The sequence below is a fragment of the Cyanistes caeruleus genome, chromosome 3 (genome assembly GCF_971803275.1).
Source record: "Cyanistes caeruleus chromosome 3, bCyaCae1.hap1.1, whole genome shotgun sequence".
Classification (NCBI taxonomy): Eukaryota; Metazoa; Chordata; class Aves; order Passeriformes; family Paridae; genus Cyanistes; species Cyanistes caeruleus.
The window spans coordinates 18,269,563-18,289,889 of record NC_141703.1 but is presented as its reverse complement, the minus strand read 5'-3'; the positions used below and the strand labels follow the sequence as shown (position 1 = coordinate 18,289,889).

The 20,327-nt window shown below is 36.6% G+C and overlaps 1 protein-coding gene across 3 annotated transcripts in view; it reads left to right on the top strand.

Annotated features, from left to right (window-relative positions):
- Nucleotides 1-15,056, top strand: part of EGFL6 (EGF like domain multiple 6) — a 33,520-nt gene extending 18,464 nt beyond the window's left edge. For 2 of the 3 annotated variants that reach the window (XM_086880074.1, XM_086880075.1), the window contains 4 exons: nucleotides 1,730-2,059; nucleotides 11,180-11,266; nucleotides 12,581-12,846; nucleotides 14,046-15,056. In XM_086880074.1, the coding sequence (XP_086736200.1) occupies nucleotides 1,730-2,059; nucleotides 11,180-11,266; nucleotides 12,581-12,846; nucleotides 14,046-14,141 (779 nt within the window). In that variant the 3' untranslated portion in view covers nucleotides 14,142-15,056. Of the gene's footprint in view, nucleotides 1-1,729; nucleotides 2,060-9,965; nucleotides 10,047-11,179; nucleotides 11,267-12,580; nucleotides 12,847-14,045 lie in introns of all 3 variants that reach the window. The other variant, XM_086880072.1, reaches the window with a different exon arrangement.
- Nucleotides 15,057-20,327: the final 5,271 nt, after the last annotated feature.

Below are 20,327 nucleotides of genomic sequence, written 5' to 3'. Positions count from 1 at the left end.
ACTAAAAGCAGATGTTCAGGTTTGCTGAGCAGTCAGTCCTGTGGCCTTGAAAATCCCCATAGCCTCTCTATTGAAAGCATGAAGTTTCTTGCTACTGATAGTCAAGAGGAAATTTGTTTGTTATTAAGCTTTCCTGTTAATTTTTGTTGCTGAATGCTGAGTTTAGACCCAGGGAACCTTACATCCTTCATGACATCATCCTCCAGAGGATACTTAGTGGAGTGTTAGTAAAGAGTTTATTGCCAGTATTTGACAAGCAAGCCTGCAAGTTTTATCCAAAAGAAAGGAAGAACAAGTCCTCAAGTTTGACTTTCATTTTATTGGCATCTGTTTACTCCAACAGCAATCTCAAAACCACCTAAATGCTACAGTGAGCCCACCAAGAGTCTGATTCTGTTCCTGACATACTAAATAGCATGTAGCTGCGCCTGCCATAAATAAAATGTGACAAATTCATAGCAATAGGATAATTAAGAAGTGAATATAAATTCAGGGAACTTTACTCTTTTCCTACTAGACTGCAGTTCTGTTTTATTTACTGGTGTTTTTTCTTCTGCTGTGTCTCCATGAGAAGAGGCACAGAGAAAATAGTACTACCCAAGTTTCCAAGTCCAGTCCATCTGTCTCAAAGAACTACTATAAAATTTTCATTGATACAAAGTGAGGAGCAAAATACTCTTGCCCTGATAATATAATCATTAGACAGCAGAAGCAGAGGGAAATAAAAATAGCTGTCTTCCACCATAATTTTTAATCCTAAAAGACTGTAGGTACTGCACCATCAATCCTGACTGAGAATCAAAGATGGGAAGCAGTGTATGAGGCTATTCTGATCCACTGATGAAAATAGTCTCTCTTTATGAAAGAGCTTTTTTATAACACACTAGAACGGCTCAGCTTTCATTGTTTCCTCGGTAGTTCAATAAAGGACTCAAACTGTCAGTAGTTTATGACATGGTTGTGCAGAACATTTGATAGTAGTATCCCAAAGGGTAATTCCAGAGTAATTAAAAGAACACCACTTTATCCAAAATGAAGAAACAATATTTCACATCCAAGAGCAACCAGAAAATTGTAATTTCTCAGGAAATGTTACATTTACGTTCTATTTCATCTTGGGATTGCAAGATGGTAACAATTAGGCATTCTTGTATGCTTCTCTGAATTTTGCTGTTTACCCCTTACAATTAAATAAGAACTAAAAGAAATATGTTGGAGGAGCTTGATATCCTCCATTTGAGTAGCTTTCAGCCTTCCATGGAAGGAAAATTAGACCAGAGGAGTTCACAAAGGATAGCCAAGAGAAATGCTCATTATTATTATTATTATTAGGCTGCAGTTGTTGTGGAGGGGATCCTAGCTCCATGGACAATTTAATCCAAAAATTGAAGGATTTTGGGGGTTTTTTGCCTGAACTCCAGTGTAAAAATAATTTAAGTAAGGGGCTCTATTGCCTGCAGTATTCCTGTGTTAGACAGGAGTCCAAAGAGATCATTACTGAGGATTTCTTTGGTCTTTTCTCTGTAACTCAGAGCTGTCTGTACAACAGAGCTGAATATCTGTGTGTGTGTGTTCAGTTCTTTGCAGAACTGAGATTGTATCTCGTAGTAAAGAATTTAATTATATGGGTCTCTGGACCTTGTAAAGGACACCATGGTCCCTTTTATAAACATTGTCATTTCTGAATGATTCCTTAGATGAATATTTTCTATTTTCTTCTTGGTTCTAGTTATCCCTCAAAAAGCAGTGAAGGAAATTGCAAGAAGCCCTGGAACAGCTAAGGACACAATTAAGAAACTTCTTGCACATAAAAGCAGTGTGAAAAAGCATAAAACAGTCAAGAATGCAATCCCAGAAGCAGCAGAGACAGCACCTTCTAAGACCCACTTGCAGTTGCTGGACTATGAAGGTGGTATTGATCTTGGCGGGAGCTACAGTGAGGAAGAGAAAGAAATTGCAGCTGCTGCAGAAGAGGAAGAAGAAGAAGAGTCAAATGAAGAAGAGAAGGAAGATTTTGAAAACCAAATTGATGAGCGAAGCCTTAGAGGGGATGTCTTTTGTGAGTTTGTTTTTTAAAATGTCTGGCTTCAATGTAAAAATGTATAAGCACTAAAAATCTTCACACATATTACAGACACTTTATCAGAATTTACTTTTAAAAAATTAATCATAGGATCATAGGATGGTTAGGCTCTCATTAATGCTTTTGAAAATACATCTGAAAACTTTGAAACACACAGCAAGAAATTTTACAGCATATTGTTACTAGATGATCTTTAAGGTCCCTTCCAACCCAAGTGATTCTATTATTATAACAGTTTTTTAGTACAGTTGTCTCAAACACTCTTCAAGGTAGCAGCAAAAATAATTACCATGAAAAATACACACTGTCAATAGTTCATTCATTATATTTTCTCTTTCCAAAGTACAGAAAAATGATAAATACTTTCCCACAGTAATTAAAATTAAAATAATAAAAATTAAGAAAATTAAATTAACATTCTGTTTGTTGCTATTTAATCTAGGAAGGGAGATAAGTATATGCTTTTTAATGGAAAGGTAATTTTAAAGTCCTCTGGAAAAAAATGGTCTGTATGATCATAATTCTGTAAGACAGCCAAGAAAAAATGTAATTATTCACTTAATACATTGGAGCATACAAGCTTCTTTGCCAAAGATATGCTCCTAAAAATGCCCTCTTTTTTGTTTTCAATGGTAATTGGCCTGTTCCAGTTTAAGTGAAGGATATAGACTAATATTTCTCCCTCCAATTATGCTAGATAGAGCTGATAAACAGAACAAAGGCAGGACTTTGCTTGCCAGTCTCCTCCCTTCCTGCAAATATTAACAGTGGGTGCTAATGGCATGTTCCAAGTTTGCTGACAATCTCAAAATGGGGGGAATGGCCCATTCATTGAAGAGCAGCTCTGCTATGAAAGGGATCTGGCCTGGCTGTGGAGGTAGACTGGCAGGAACGATATGAAGTTCAACAAAAGCAGATGGAAAGGGAGAGAAAAGCCTCGTGCAGCATTATGGATTTGGGATGACTGCTTAGGAAGATGCTGTGCAGTAAAAGGCAAGTTTTGCACTTGCCATTACACGACAAATGAGGACACACTGGCATGAGTTTAGCAGTGCTCTGCCAGGGAGAACATGAGGAGAGGCTGAGATAAATTTTTTCAGTTTTGAGAGGGGAGGGCTAAGAAGAGATCTTATCAACGTCTTCAGCTATTTAATGGAATGTTACAGGGAAGGAATGTACAGACTTTTCTTGAAAATATACAGCAGTTGGACAGGAAGGGATGAATATAAGTTGGAACAAAAAAAATTCTCATTAGATTTAATGAAAAGACTGTTTCACCATGAAGGTGGACAAAATTTGGGACAGGTATGCAGAGAGGTTGTGAAATGCAAATATTCATAATATGACTAAACTGGGCATTGAGCAATAACCCTGATCAGGAAGTCAGACCAGGTAACCTGAAAATGTCTCTTCCAACCTACATGATTCTGTGATTCATTCTGAGTTTTCAACCAAGCATTTCAAAGTAGTTTAGAAAATAATGAATGTAGACCTGCATCCTGGAAGGTGCTTGGATTTCTCTCTGGTACTATAAGCACATAAAATCACAATTCAGGAACCAGTAATTTTTCTAAAAAACCAAAACAGCTGCTACCGAACTGCACGCAAAAAGAGACTTCTGTTTGCCAGCTTTTAATCAGATGAAACAATGACAAATTTCATACTAATGGTGCCATGCCTCCCAAGTGGAGAATTCTGTACTCAGAATATTGCTCTCCCTCTGGCCTAAAGCCCGAACTATGTCTTTACTTGGCCTTTCACTCCTGGCTAGCATGTGCCACTTCCTCTAAAGAAGCAGCCCTTTCATCTTCTGAGGATCCCTTCATAAATTACTTACCTAAAAGAGGTGAAAGGTGCAGGAGCTGATGCCGAATTGGGGTTGAAGTTTTCACTGTATGGCAAACTACTCTTGGGGTTCATCCTTGCTGTGCTGGTACTGCCAAATACCTTAGAGAGTCTCAGATCAAAGGATTAAGTGACTTGCCTCTGTTCTCTCACTAGAAGCAATAAAACACAGGTCTTCTGATGGCCACACTTTTACATTTAGAGAACTGTGCTTCACATATATTTCCAATAAAATACTATCCTGAAGAGGGACAAAACTCTTCCCAGTCATGCTAATTAATCCAAAACTGGCCATAATTTTACAGAATCTGTGGAGAATGTGAGCAGAAGACAGTTGAAAGATATATGTTGACATTTGTTAAGATTGGGTTCTCAGGTACTCAGGCTTCCTCATGAGGGTAAGCTAATGGGGAGCTTGTGTGTGCTATGAGGGTGGTGTGGATTGACCAGATGTGTTGGGCTGAATGTGATTAGACTGGGTAAGACACAAAAATATTGACTAATTAACAGCAAAATGCTTGTGGAACTTGAAGGGAGGTTAACCCTTGGCAAGAGTGTGTTGTTCTGCAGCTGTGGTATCTGGTATCTGTAGGGTTAAAAGCTTTTATTTCTTAACAGAATTGTGAGAATATTGCTGGTCTTGAACTTTTAGAGGCATAGTATTAATAGGTTTTGTTAATATTTACTGTAAATAATGAATTAAATATTTACAAATAATACTCTTGTTAGTTACAGATATATTTATTGGAAATATTGTGCTATAAAGGACCATGGCCTTTTTTGCTTGCTCAATTGTGAGGCAAGGCAAGCTGTTAAAAAAAAATAGAAAAAAACAATGAAACCCAAGTCAGACATTCAAGGTGTGGATGGATGGATGTAACTCAGACTTCTCAATGGGTGTCTCTTTTGGCCTGCTTGGACAGGTCAGAAAGGAATACTGCCATCCTTTGTCCATAGGAAAATAATATAATTATTATTTATAATAATATAATATATATTATAATTATAATATTAATTATGCAATTACATAATGCAAATAATATATTGTCATGATGACTGGTGAGATTCTTTTTTAAGGACTTTCCCAACAAAAGCAGGGCATTTGAACACTATATACCTGGGCTAGGCAGAGAGGCAGAGTCTACCTGACTACAGCTAAGAGCAGAAACAATGAATATTATTGCTTGTGGTTCATCTGTATTTTTGCCTATACTGCCTTTGTTCCAGACACATTTGGCCAGAATTTTCCCTTATAGATTTAAGATATTTATATACTGAATTTGTTGAAGAGATTTTATTTTGCAAGGGGATTCTGGCAGAAAGTTGGTGTGCTGCTCCATGAAGAGATAGCAGGATATCCACAATGTAGTTTCATTAAGTTTGTGAACTCTCTATTACCTGTGGTTTTCTTGTTTGATACCAGCTGCGATTCAAGGACTTAAAGCATTGTGCCGTTTTCATTTTCATTTCAGATACATTGCTTGACTTTGTTTTCTTTCCTTTTAAATTTCCAGGTGTTGTACTTAACCCTTGTCATAAAAATTCAGTCATGATCCAGGCATTTAATTGCTTGAACATTTGGCTTTAAAAGCACTTTCAATTTTAATGCTATTGAGTGATCCTTCAGAGAACATCATTAGCTCAAATTTACAGCTCATAAATTTGTACCCTTTTTCCTTTCTTTGCTGATGTCTATTCAGCAGATTCCTTTACTACAACATTAAATTCCTCCATATAATCCCCTCAAGTATTCACATAGCATCTGCCTTTTATATTATTAATATTGCTATTGTTTGTCTTCTGGGAAGATTTGTTAATTAGGAAAAATAGAAAAGTCTCTTTAAATTGATGTATTATTTTATCATAGTAGTTTTACTACATAATAAATACATAGAAAGCCATAGAAAAATATTGTAGGAAAAGGGGAAATATTATATGGCGATGGAAATTATTAAAATAGGCCCAACTACCAAAATACTGGACCTTCCTGAGAATTTCTATTTACCAATTTTTTCTTTTAAAAAAAACACACAACACACAATAGTTAAAGACAGAAAAGTGAAGCCCACAACATTTAAGAAATGTCAAAATTAAGGTCATCAATGAAAACTTAAATATTTTTCTTATATTTTTGTATCTTATGATACCGTCTGAAATTACTTCAAATTACTATTTTCCATGGGATTCTTGCCTTGTCCAGTGTGAAGGAAGGACTTGTTCTGTTGTGAAAGGTGCAGTTTAATAGATAGGAATATTTCTTTATTAATAGACTAATTACTTATTTATATGATTATTCATCATTAATTATTTATTCATTATTATTTAACAGTTCAATAAAAATGAGAGTAAACTACAGTATTGGAAAGCTCTCTATTAAATGAGAAATGCCCTTTCTCCATATGGTAGAAGACACAGAGAGTTGGACCAAAGTATTTGGTTATACAAGCAATGATTGTAAAGATGCTACACTCAAGCTCCACTGAAATAGTTAAGCGCAACCTTAATTCTGATAGTTTCTAACATTATAGTGCTTTTGGCTACCACTGGTAATTCAGAATGGTATTGCCAACTGCAACTAAATTCTATATTCTGTACTTCATCAGTTTATGAAATTCATATAATATTTAAAACTCCTGTAGTATCATGTAGCCAGCCACATTATTACACAGAGACCCTTCCTTTGGTAGCATCAAGAATGATAAAGAGGGATTAGTATTTGGCAATACTAAAACTGGAGTGTTTGCCTTATGGCTTCACAGCTCTTGATGCTGAACAAGAAAAGTCCTTCAGTTAATCATGATGTTTGCTCTCAATCTTTTTTTTTTTTTTTTTGTAGTTACACCATTCTGTGAGCTATTAATGCTCAGACTACAGCTCAGGTCATAGCTATACATGTCAGACATCTGGCAAATGTAATTATTTCAGAGCAGGATGTGGTAGCAGAGAAATGGTACATTCTTGTGAGTCCAACATAGTGGTATACCATATATATAAGAAGCTCATCTTAAATTTACTACATCTTACATTCTGCTTGATTTTTTTACAGTTTTACAGAAAAGCACACTCTGTTTTTCTGGGTTTTGTTTCTCTTAAATGTGCTTGATGACATAGTGGTTAAGAATATGTGGCACCATGATATGCAGGGGTTTTTATGTAGAGATTTCTGTAGATAAGTAGATGGGAGGGCATTTGCAGTGCAGAGAGAAGGAGGGACTCTGCTGTGCCTAGAGTGGGACATACTTTTGCTGGTGAGAATTTTTTCTTGGGGAACATGAGATGAGACCTGCCTTTCCACAGGACCTCTTGCTAGCAGAAGAGCTAAAAAGTGTAATTCTGACTCCTGCCTATTACTTGTGAGGGAGTAAACTTTGGATCCTGGCTATGTGTGGGGATAGTCTGATGTACAATGTAGGCGCTTTTCAAACAGTAGGGTTTCTTTGAAACCTTTCTCATACATGCAGCTGATATCTTTCAGTGAGTACAAAACCTGCTTGTAATGCCTGACTGAAAACAAAAATAGATTTGGAAACAAAACTGGGCTCTCTTTATATCAGTGACAGTTCTCCACTTGATAGCACATAGCTACACCTGCATGTATCTCTCTCAAGTGATTTCAAGTGTAATTCAATAATTTAACAAATAAATCATTTTGGCAGCTGTTGTCTTCTGTTAAATCATTCCACTCTTTCCAAAACTGATCATATTTTAATAGCTGTCTTCATTTTGGCAAGGGTTTTCACAGCCTGAGCCTCTTTCTCCAAGTACAAGGCCAAGTTTATGGCTTGAGAATGAACTTAACACCTAATCTGGACATGCCTATTTAAATGTCTATATGTAAACAAAAATTAATTTGGAGAAATATGTATATTAATCCTTGCCTTAAGTATGAATATTATGCAGGTGATCTAAGCAATGGTCCAGATTAGGGGAAAGCTACAAGGACAAGAGAGAACACACTCCTGGGAATTCATCAGAAAGCTCAAAAGATTGCATGAGTCTTCTTCCTCAGCTGAATTCAGCACTTCTGGAAGTGCCTCCAGGGCCTCTTTGTTACTGTGTGTTTTCACTGGTGTACACAGCACAGTTTTTTACAGTTTTGAAGGTGAAAAAAGGTTAAGTGGATGACATAGCCTTTATGGTGCTAGGAGGCTCTGGATTGCAGTTGCTTCTGAGTATATTTTAAAATTGAATATGTGTGAGCATGTTGGAGTATTTAAATGGAAAGCCCTAGCTCAGTCAAACTCATGGGAAAAAACCTCCCCTCTGAACAAATGTGCATCCATGTGAAAGTAATGTCTTTTAAAATATTTGGCATTTGCATATATGATACAATGCTGAGTAGGGAAAAGTAATTTCCATAGCTCCTATCATCTGGCGTTTCTGAGGAACTCTGAGCTTTTCTTGGCACAGCTGCCCACAGGGTGTGGCTGAAAAGTGAACTTCAGTTGTTTCAGGCTTTCCACTAACATATTCTCAAAGCAGTAACCCAAAGGATTCCCAAAATGGCACTTTTAAGCTCCTCATGTTTTCATAGGTGGTCATGAATATATCACAGGTATCTGTTTATGTGTTTGCAAAGGATAGAATACTAGTGAAAGTGTATGGATGCTAGCTTTAGAACAGGCTGCAGGGAGCTGCAGAAAATGCAGGCCCATAGCCTCTCAGTCCTGCCTGAGAAGCTAGCCTGGTAATTCAAAGGAGGATTTCAAAACAATCCTCAGAGACAGAAAACAACTGCCAAGTGCTGTTTGTCTGTCCTCTTGTTTCCTCTTGCAAGAGACAGTCAGGGGGGCAGAGTGCCCCTGACCAATGATGGTAATGTAGCACTTTGTTAACCAATAAGAGTTTCTTTTCTGTACTTTCCACGTATCTGTCTATAAGACAAGCCTGAAGCAATAAACTAGAGGAATTCTCCTGTTGAGACTCCCTTGAGAGTCCAGTGTCGTTCTTTCTAGCCATTCCCAATCGGGACGACAAAAGTGGACTTTTCCCTTATCTCATGTGTGATTAGTTACTTACACAGGGTATGCATAAAGAAGTTGAAATGTCTGATTCTTTTTTTAGTAAGTGCATTTATCTATTAATCACTTCAAATAATACAAAAAAGCTTAATCATTAAAATTCAAAATTAATTTAAAATAATTATACTAATTTAGGGATTACCTAGTGTAAACAAGAATATGTAAGCTTCTAGCTCACCAAACAGAAGAGGATTTCCCTTGGTCTCTGAGACTGAGAAATAATGCTCCTTGATTAACCACCTCTTTCAGACCAGTATCTTAGCAAACACTCCTAACATTCATTGGCTGTGTTGCTTTACCAACTCTTCCAGTTTGGCACAAGACACATCAACCAATTTTTACAAAATAACTTGCTTAGGGCAGTTATCAAAACATCAATGTGTACTTGCCAGCTGAAGCAAGGAGGCTGAGGAAGGGGAAGGGCAGTGTCTGGAGCCTTTCTTCCCAGGAGACAGCAGAATTGATCAGGTATACAGGAGAACGTGCACCCTAGTGGAGAGTGTGACTTCAGAAAAATAACTTTTTGGGGCTTCTGTTACAGAAGCACCAGCTACCACTGCCCTGAATACAGGTCTGTGGGCCTTTGGTGCTCGAATGCATATGGCTTTTACAGTGTCTCTGACATTATCCATTTTTGAGGCTGCTGTTGGCCAGCTGCTGCCAAGTCACTGTCTCTACTGTCTGATAGAGTTCAGTTCAATTTGATCATTATAGAAAGAAAGCAGATCAACCTACTGAAGAAAGATCAACATTTTATGACCTTATGAATTTGTAATTCAATGGAGCTGTAGCTCCAGTGCTTATAGGTTAGAAGGCTCAGTGCTATGGAAGACAGCATTTAAGCAAATTTTTAAAATTCAGAGTATCTAACGGCAGTTAGGAATATGGAATTGATGGTGGAGTGGAAAATACATATATTGACTTATTTAAATAAATTATGTCAACTGGTATAAAGGAATAAAGTTCCATTTTCTGTTCCTGTGGTGACTCAGTACTTGACAAGTTGTTTTCCCTAGTTCCGAAGGTAAAAGAAGCAGCTGCCTTTGGCCCTCATCTGGCACAGAGGAAAATTCCAGTGTCGAGACCAGAGCAAGAAGGTGGCTTATTTTTATCATACAGTATTTATTTTCCTATCTATTGTATCTTTTTGTGACAACCTGTGTTAGCCAAGTCAGAATCAGTTTAAAAGCCTTTAACATAAACCAAAGATTTTGTGACCATGTTAGAGACAGTATCTGGCCAAACTATGCAACCAGTTCCAATGTGTCCTTTTCCAAGCATACTTTTACTATTTATAACCCATGCATAGAAAGTTTCCCCACATTAGAACTTGGCTTGCAGTTGAATTTCACTTGAATAATTTCATAGTCACAAAAAAATAAAGTAGCTTCTATTGTCTATAAAATGAAAACATGTTGAATAGCACACAGTTATCTTAAACAAAAAAAAATAGACTGATATACTGGTTGACATTTTTTCCAATTTAAAAAGCAGTAGTCTCAGAAACAATGGATTTATACAACAAAGCTCTCTAAATGCCATGTAGTGCATGTCTCTGTCTCATGATAAAATGCATTAAAATAACAAGAAGGATGCTTCTTTCTGAGGAAATTCAGATGGCTGATGTATTACTCTTAATCTGATCTGTCATGCTTGCATTGCACAGTGTTCCTTTGTGTGTGTAATGCTTTCCAACTGCACAGTCATGAAGGCCATGGTGTGCTCTAAAGGTCAACTGATCTGGGCTATTCCCAGCTCCACGTAGTTGGAGTATCAGGTGGTGATGTAAGGGATTCTTCTCATGGGAGGCCAGTTTCTCTCAATGGATAGAACTGGAACTTGAGCTGATTGCAACTACAGCAGTGTAGAAAAATGGAGAATGGAGAGCTCTAAAGCTGGCAGATCTCAAACAATCCCTGATGCTGGAGTTCGACACTAACAGCTCCACCTATACTTGGGGATTTGCAGGCCCTCAATATACAGAAGTCACAGCATATAAATTCATGTACAGATGTGAGACTGGCAGTAAAAAGACACTGAGCTAAATAAAGAATCACTACATAAATTCTATTGTTTTGCTTTTTTGCAGTATCTAGGTCAACACTATCTGAATTCAGATTACAATTTTAGAATGATCTGTACATTAATAACTGCATGAATAAAGAGCAAAATGTTTTAACAGTACTTAGGATATAGTGCTCCTATTATCTCTGCCAATTTTTTTTTCCAGTTGACTGCAGCTTTGGTCGAGGGGTGTGTGACTGGAAACAAGATGCTGATGATGACTTTGACTGGAATCCTGCTGATCGAGATAGAGGTATTTAGATATGTGCCATCTAATAGGCTTTGATTTGATGGCTTATCCCCTCAAAAAAAAAAGGGTGGGGGGCAGAAACAGAATCCAGGATTTTTTTTTTTTCTATCAGTAGGTTATCTTTGTAAAAGAAGAAAGGAGGCAGAGGAAGATATTGTTTCTTTGAAATGTCCAATAGCAAACAGCAATCATATTTCAACACAAATCAAAATGTAAAAAAATTATTAGAACATAACTGTTCAGAATTGCAACTACAAAGCAATTAGCTCACAACCTCAGCTATGTGTTGTGTCTCTCCAATATTGGTAGGATGTTTAATCACACATCTGTCATTTAGATGGATGTGGCAATGTAGTCACCCACATGGCTTAAATATCACTGGGATAACTGCTCAGAAATTTCAAACTCTGCAAGACAAGCTCAGAATAAGCCAAGGGCAAGGGGCTTATTCAAGAACAGCCAATACATGAACAGGTACAATTGGTAGCCTGTTAAAACCTAAGAGCCCCATGAGAGCGATGTGGGACTGCTGAGTGGGTCTACATAAAATGTTGGGGCTGGATGAGTTTGTTTGAAAGGATCTCTCTTTCTCTGTGACACAGAAATGTTGCAGAAATTGCTGCAGTAGTGACCAGTGGCTGTTTACACCAGTTCCGACATGCACATTCTCTTCCTCTTCTCTCAGTGTTTCTATGTTAGTCTTTCTTCATTTAATCCTTCCTCTCCTGCTCCATATAATTCCCTAAATCCCTTTTCTGTGCTGTCACTTCCAGGTAAGCACCCTGGCCTTATCCTGTCTCCCTGAACTTACACATGCTGATTATGACTTCATTTACGGCCCTAGATGTTTTATTCCTTTAAGACTTTGTGTATATTTGTCACATCATTGGTCTTCCAAGAGTTGGGAAATAAGCTGTCAGTTCCCTTGTGAATTTGTGCAGAGGACAGTGGAGAGAATATTGAACTAGCTCAAGTACTGGAATAACCTGACCACAGAGGCACACCAGCATGTTTCAGACTGTTGCATTTGAAAAACAAATGGTTTTGCCTCTAAAAGATAGTGCAAAGAAGAATGACTGTAATTGCCAGTGAAATATGAACTCATCTCCTCTGTAAACTGATCTGACTTCCAACAGTACAAGTTTATTCCCTGCTAAGTACATTCCCTGCTGCTTTCCTCCAGCGTGATTTTAAATTATTCAACTAAACTAGCTTCAGCTTCCCCTTATTTTCTTAGGAAACATGTATCCACATTGCTTATAAATAATATTAAGTGCATTAAAGATTATTTTTTAAAAATTATTTTCTTTTTACAAGGTGATGGCTACTACATGGCAGTTCCAGCTTTTGTGGGGCACAAGAATGATTTGGGGCGTCTAAAACTTCTCCTCACTGACCTCAAACCAAAGAGCAGCTACTGCTTGATTTTCAGTTATCGGCTTGCTGGTGAGAAAGTGGGAAAGCTTCGAGTGTTCCTGGCAAACAAAAAAACTGCTCCTGTCTGGGAAGAGAACAAAGGAAAAGATGAAAAGTGGAGAACTGGAAAAATAGAGATATTTCAGGGGGCTGAAACAACCAACAGTGTAAGTATTACACAGTTTATAAACAAACTACCATAACCAACATGCCTCTTTAATTTCCTATATCTCAAGTGTTCCACCAACTGTTTTATAGGCATCAGCAATCAAAAGGCTTATCTGAAATGGGAAACAGGAGCCCACATTTTAGAAGGCATAAAAGTTATCACCTGATTTTAATTTCAGAACTGAATCACCCTAATTTGTTAGAATACTAATGCCAGTAATTCTGTCATTTTGTAAAAATATTGCATTGTATCATAAATTAACACAAGTAATCAAAACCTCATGCAACAGAAGCATACATACATGCCTGGAAAAATGAAAATTTTATAGATAGAAGAATAGGATAGAATAGAATATAGAATAGAATATAGAAGAGAAGAGGATGCTCTCAAACCACACTAAACCAGACCATTAGCGAAAAAGGAGATATCACGTATAATCAAAGGGGGCCATCACCTCAGGAGCAGGGTGTACCAGATGTGCACAGATGTATGCCTGGAAACTGCCTCAATCAGGACTTCAGACAGTTTCTCCTCGAATTCTGGGGTCTGCTTTCCCTTTGTGCAATAGAACATTTTCAGTGCTGTGGAAAGGCTTCTACTGCATAATTGGATACAGTGAACATAAAGGAAATATAAGCCCTTTTCCAGATCCTTTGCACAGCTGGAATGATGTGGAAAAGCCCTTAAATAAATGAGAATCAGACTATAAAATAAAACCCCAGATATCCTATTCATTAAAATAATCCTTCTCTTAATATTTATTATACATATTATACTCAATACATACAAGAGAGTGTAAATATATGTAGAATATACACACAAAACCTCAGGATCCAAACTGATCAGAAATGAACAGTTGTAATGTCTTCAATAAATGAAATGCATGAGCATCACACGCTGTCATAAAACTCCATTATTATAAGAGGGTTTCACTCAATTTGCATTTTTTGTACAATAAAAGTAAATAATCTTATTAAAGTAATCCATCTGGTATTGTAAATCTGTGCAGAGGATTTTAAATCTAGTTCAAATAATGCACAAAAGCTTTAAAAATGGCAAAAATTCAAGTCATTAAGTCCTGTGTTATTATAAAATATTCTTCATTTATAGCTTTTAGCTTTTATAACTAATTAAGAGTTGCTAAATGGTTGGATAGACTACATTTTCACCATTAATACATATCTTTTCTTATGACAGGTCACTTTTGAATCAGAACGTGGGAAGGGTAAAACTGGAGAAATTGGAGTGGACAATGTTATATTAATTTCTGGTCTATGCCCAGAAGATACCTGATAATGGACATTTCATATTTGTCTTATTAGTAGTGTATTTTTGTATTATTTTCTCCATAGAAAACTCCAAAACTATAAAATTGTGCCTTGAATCTAATGCAACAATGCAAACAGAAAACTGATGTGCAAGATGCAGGTTACACTTTTTTATGAGTTCTTCTAATTTTAATACATGCATTGAGTGTAATACTACTGTATTTTATAATTCAAGGTCAGGGCTTCTGAAGTATTATTTGTCTAGCTTCTTTTACAAATTCTACATGCTTTTATTTCTTAAAAATCTTCTTGAGTCTATTCATTAGTCTTCTATTTAGTTTCTTCTACTCCATAAGAACATAATGCAATGTTTAAGAGAATGTTACTACTTCTGGTGACATAATTAACTTCTTAGTGGGTACGTTGTTCCAAAAATTAAATCCATCACCCTGTGCACAGTAAGGCAATCACACACAGAGCCAAGATGTTTGTTTATTTAAATATGTGTGCAAAGATGGGTGCTAGGTAAATCCACAAAGCCAGCACACCAAGCAGAAATGATGACCACTATTTATATGCTGTTAATCTTGATATATTCCACTTATCTAGTATATATTCAGTGTTTACTACTCTACTATTGCTGAGTTGTGCTGAGCTGGCTTTGTTAATTTCTTCTTATCTTGGACATCCTGCAGTAGCACACCCTTCCTCCCAAATTTTGTTACCCCTCTGGGTCTGTGACCTTTGAAGCACATCAAGCCCTAAACTTTTCTAAAGTAAATCTATTGACAAATAATTTATCTTAGACATGAGGTAAATATTCAGTCTATTGAACAAGTAGGAAGAAAGTGAAGACCTTCATTTGATGGAGCTTAGCAAGTTGTAAGTGGATTCATGTCTTTGAAGAGTATTTTCATTACCAATAAAGTATGTAAAATACCTTGATTGTCATCAGTGTCTTTGAATCACACAAATCAGTGTTAAGAAATGATCCCTTTATAGTTTTATAAATGTTCACCATTAACAGATGATATTACCAACTGGCACAGAAAAACAAGAGCAAAAAACTTGACCCATTATTAATGTTTAAGAAGCTTCACATTATGTACTGACCTTGAGGAACAAAAGGCTCCTGCTGGATTGCAGGCCTACTTTATCCCATTAGAGGTGAGAAAGAATGATTTTCATTGTCCAGGAGACAGTATGACCTAGTGGCCACAAAATAAGGCTCCTCTGACACAATTGAAAAAATAATCTTTGTTGTGGGTTCCTTCATGAACCTTCAAACATCAACAAAAGGGTGGGGATTATCCACCATCCCCAGGAGGAGGAAGGTGAGCAGAACTTTCTCCCACAGAGCAGGAGCTTCCACCCACTGCCATGCTTGCCCATGCTCACAAGTGCGTGTCAATGTACATACACATTTGAGAAGGGACCAGAATCCAGGATACATCTTTTCTGAAAGGAAGTCAAATGACAATGTTGTGAAAGATAAGAACATTATTTTTGTCTTGTGATGTCTGTGGAATGTACCTAATGGTCTGGATTCTAGGAGAACAGAGGAGCCCATAGAAAAGCCCTGGTTCAGGCAGTGTTCATTTAAATACATGTGCATACATTTTCCTCTTGCTTAGCTCTGTGTATCCCCTTCCAGGCTGGCTGCTTACTGTTTACTATTATTATTATTATTATTATTATTGTTGTTGTAATTATTATTTTAGTTTCTATATGAAGAAGGGTACATTCAAAATTACTGAACAGAATTTTGTACTCTAACACTGAAGAATTTTGAAGAATTCAGCCTATATGAACCTAAGCTTTTTAACAAAAACACTACTCCAGTTCAAACACCTTGAACTGCACCCATGAAGCAAGTCAGGGATGCTTGAGAGATTTCTTGTTGAAACACAGTATTTTTGCATTGTGCACACAGCTGAGGAAAGGGGAGGCAAAACTGAAATATCTGGAAAGTTTACAGTGTCTACGTAACCAGGAAATGCAGCTTTTTGTTAGAACTGGTTTGTGTTACAAAACAGATGCTCTGGGAAGTATAAATGGACTTCAGCTTTGGCATGGGAATCTGTTTCCTGGTGTCTTTGGAGCTGCTGAGGAAATTGCAGAAAAAGGACTTGGGAAAAGCAAAGTCTCGTTATTTTAAGGGCAAAGACTCTAGCAGTTTCAAAATGAGGGCAAAGTTCCTTCAGTATCAAATTGCATGCTGACTGTGATTGACCTCGGGATGCCTGAATAACCTGGTCACAGTGAGGCAGAAGAGTGAAACAAGTATTTTTCTGGATTCTCTCCTCCTTGTCTGACTCTGAACTTGAACAATTCTTACTGAAGATCAAAAAAAATAAAAGTTCAATTTTACCGAAGTAAAATTCTGTGTCTAGCTTCAAAAAGCAATAATTTATGCAGGACCTCTAAATACTAAGAAGCCTAAGAATCATTACAGTCTGGAGCACTGCAGTGTTTGAAGTGCTAATGATGTATATATGTGGAGCAAACTGAGTCCATCTAGAAAAGTGCACTGGGCATTTTTGCATGGGCAGTTACTGGGCATAGAAAGATAAATACTGCCTGTGGATGGCATAATATCTAAAGGGTAATCGTTCACTACAAAAACAACAGACAGTAAACACAATTAATATGGAGTTAATATTTTTTTATTGTTGGTTGAATCCTAATCCACCATGAATCATCACTGGGACCAATACTTTAGTGGTAGAATTCCATCCAGAAGTCAAGTCAAAAAGATTTTGTATTTCATGGAATAAGTAAGAAAATTACTTGCACAGATCAGTACCAGATAACTTCAATAGCTGCCATAAGGCCTTCTGTAGTCGATGCAGAAGTGATTTCCCATTTGTTTGCAATGGATTATAATATACAAGATAGTTTGCAACACAGATCATAATTCTAGCATAATAGGATCTGAATAGAAAAACTGAAACCTTTTTTTGTTGTGAATAAATTCAAAGATAGCTTCTACAGAAGCAACAAAATAAATTCATTCTGTATAGAATGAATAATCTACAATAATAATAATAATCATATAAACCACATCAGTGCATCAGCAAATTAACTGATATTGTTTGCAACATTCATTCTGAAGATGGAACTGCTAAGGGCAAAACATATTTCTCCTTCAGATGAAATGAGTTAAAGGACATAATATGCCTGTTGTCATTAATGCCTTAAAATGTTTCTGACAGTTTCCATTAGTGTGAAATCCATTATCTGCTTGGTTATTTTAGACAGCAAGGAAACTGCACTAGGGGTATTTGAGCAAGTTAAAGTTATGCTGTAATCAAGTGACTTGAACTTTGATAACATCACTTGTAACTCTTAAGTCTGATAACACACTTTAGAGACTACTCTGCCTGCAAGTTAATGGAAAAAAAAAAAAAAAGGCTTCTAACTAATTGCCTGAATGTATGCTGCATCCTTCAAAAGCTACTCAACAGATGTGATCACTTAATCTTCAGTGTTGTAACAAAAGCTTTGAATCACTTTTTTCTTCAGCTGCCAAAAGAACTAACAGTGGTATTTCATTTTGACCACGTTGAATGCCAATGCATGCTCCCAAAAGGTGATTATCTTCTAACCTGCAGTTGAAAGGAACTTAAAAATATTTTCCAGCTATTAGATGGTATTTTATATATTAAAAAAAAATTCCCAAATGCAATTTTTCAGGATCAAAAACATCAAGATAATGAAGAGAGGTTTTCAATGACTGCTGTTCATATTTACTCCATAATTGCTATAGTGTTAATGACAGATTCATACAACTGCATGTACTGGAGGTATTGTAACTCATGACAATATATTGTTGAAAAGGTAAATAGCAGTGAAGCATGAGTCATTTGTTTGGTCCTATGTGCAACTGTTACATTAAAGCTCAATACAGCGAAAAATTTTTAATAGAAAAGAATTTCTAATTTTAACAGTTACTAACCTCTTAAATACCTGACTTTAAAGTTTGATTTCAACAAAATTAGACATACAGTCTCCTGGACCCTCCCCAGTCCTTCAGGAAGGGTACATTATACAACTGTTGAGAGACTGATTATTAATTTTTTACTTGGGCAATGCTAAGCTGGGGAATATTTAGCCTTCTGTGATTCAGTGACTTTTTTTTTTTTAATAGCCTGATACTCTGAAAACCTCTCAATTTCTCAGTATTTCTGTAATGCCTTGTACCAATTTCTATTTCAGATATACTCTTGAGCAGAAACTTCTCTTTCAACAGATTTGAGCAATCATTTTAAAAGTGATCCTTCTAGGTCTTCAGATAAAGGCTAATTTCAATCACACATTTAGAGTGTTTTATTAATCTAAAAAGAAAAGAAAATATTTCAAATTAATAACATTAATTACACAATTATGTAAATTACAAGCATTATTTAAAAATTTACAGGCATTATGTAAAATAATACAATATATGATAAACAGTTAGTGTATTTAATTCTGGTAGAAATAAGGTCTGAGATAAAGGAAACAGCATGTCCCTAGAGATGCTTAAAACAGCATTCAATTATTTTTTTATGTGCTTCCTTTTACTTCCATGAAAAGATGGTGCTTCTCCAACAAGTAGGATGGTTTGCAGGTGCACTAAATAGTTTCTGAGGTATGTTCTGACAGGGCCCAAGCCCCAGCTTTCACTCAAATGATTCCCATGAAGAGCTTGGGAGTCAAAATGCTTCAAGAATTTTTCCCAGGAGGCAGTTCACATGCAGAAGTGCCACTTTTTTGTTGTGTAGAGAAGGTGACATGTTTATTTTTCCACTGTTTGTTCTTTATAAAGACAGTAGCAGAGTTAGAAGTTCATTCAGGCATTTGAAATACTTGCCCAGAGCTGACTGCCCTGCTCCATTGCTTTCTGCTGCTGTACAGTGCTTAACTTTGATGGCCAAAATTTGTTTGCTGACATGGACACCTCTGGAGCACAGTCAGTAAATCTGACTTAGGTGGATAAAGCAATCAACCAGAGTCTGATTTCAACCTTTGATTTCAGGTTGATAGCAGTTTAATGTTAAATCCCTGGGGTTTGATTCACTGCAGGTTATACAGTTATTGTAACCTCTGTGCTTTGACTCACTGCATTATATTTTCTTGCTATATTTGATATCTTAATTCATGGTGTTTTTGAGTACTGCACAAGGACTTGTCTTCCCACTTGAAAAACAACTCAATTTACAATTATACAATACCACAAAAAAAACAGAAGTCACAAACATGATAAAATGGTACAAAATAATGATAAAACTTTTAGCATTACATGCCATAAACTAATTAGAAACAATATATTTCAAAATCACCTACAAAAACTATCCTTCCCTCAAGCATTAATTTTATTCCAAACTAAGTAATGTTAACAGCTGATTTTAAAAGTGCTAGAACAGATTCTATACTCAAGAAAGCCACATGTTCACTTACAGTGAGTTAATCATTAGCATCACCTTCCTGCCCAGGATGTAATTATACAGGACTCCTAATTTTCTTTCTCTTCTTTGAAATTTCCAGGATTTTAAAATAGCCACCCTTTGTAGAGGCAAGGGGGCACTTGTAGACTGTCCCAAGTATGTGCACTATTGAAAATGCATGTGAAGGTGTAAACAGCAAGATAATAATGTTTGCCTTTATGGTTCAAGAGAGTTAAACTGAAAGGTGGCTACAAAGCATCTTGTGATACTGAGTAACTGTGCAAGCAAATGGGATATGAAAATTAATTGCAGGTCACCACAAGTAATGGAATAAGAATAAATAATCAATCTTCTTTATATCTGTATAGTCAGTGGCTCCAAATTAGCTAGTACCTCTAAGGAAAACGATCTGAGAATGACTGCATTTTCTTATGGAAACTCACTTGCACTGAAAAAGATCCAGTATATTTTCCCCATATTTCCTGTACTGGCATTGCAGACCACCAAGCTGTGTAGTGGTGGAACACAGGATCACTTTGTAGTTGATCTACTTGCTGGTTCCTTCAGGAGGAGAGCCAATGTCGTCATTACAGTTTGGGAGCTTTCTTTAACATCCAGTAACTATTTCAAGAGCACTGTGTGTATATAAACAAGCCCAGGGCTGCCACAGCAAATTCCTATTTGGCTCACCAACACCAGACTGGTTCACTGCCAACACATAGAAGAAAATGAGACACAGAGAGAGGCAGCTGCTTATCTCAATTTCCCTCAAGTGAAGTATTCTT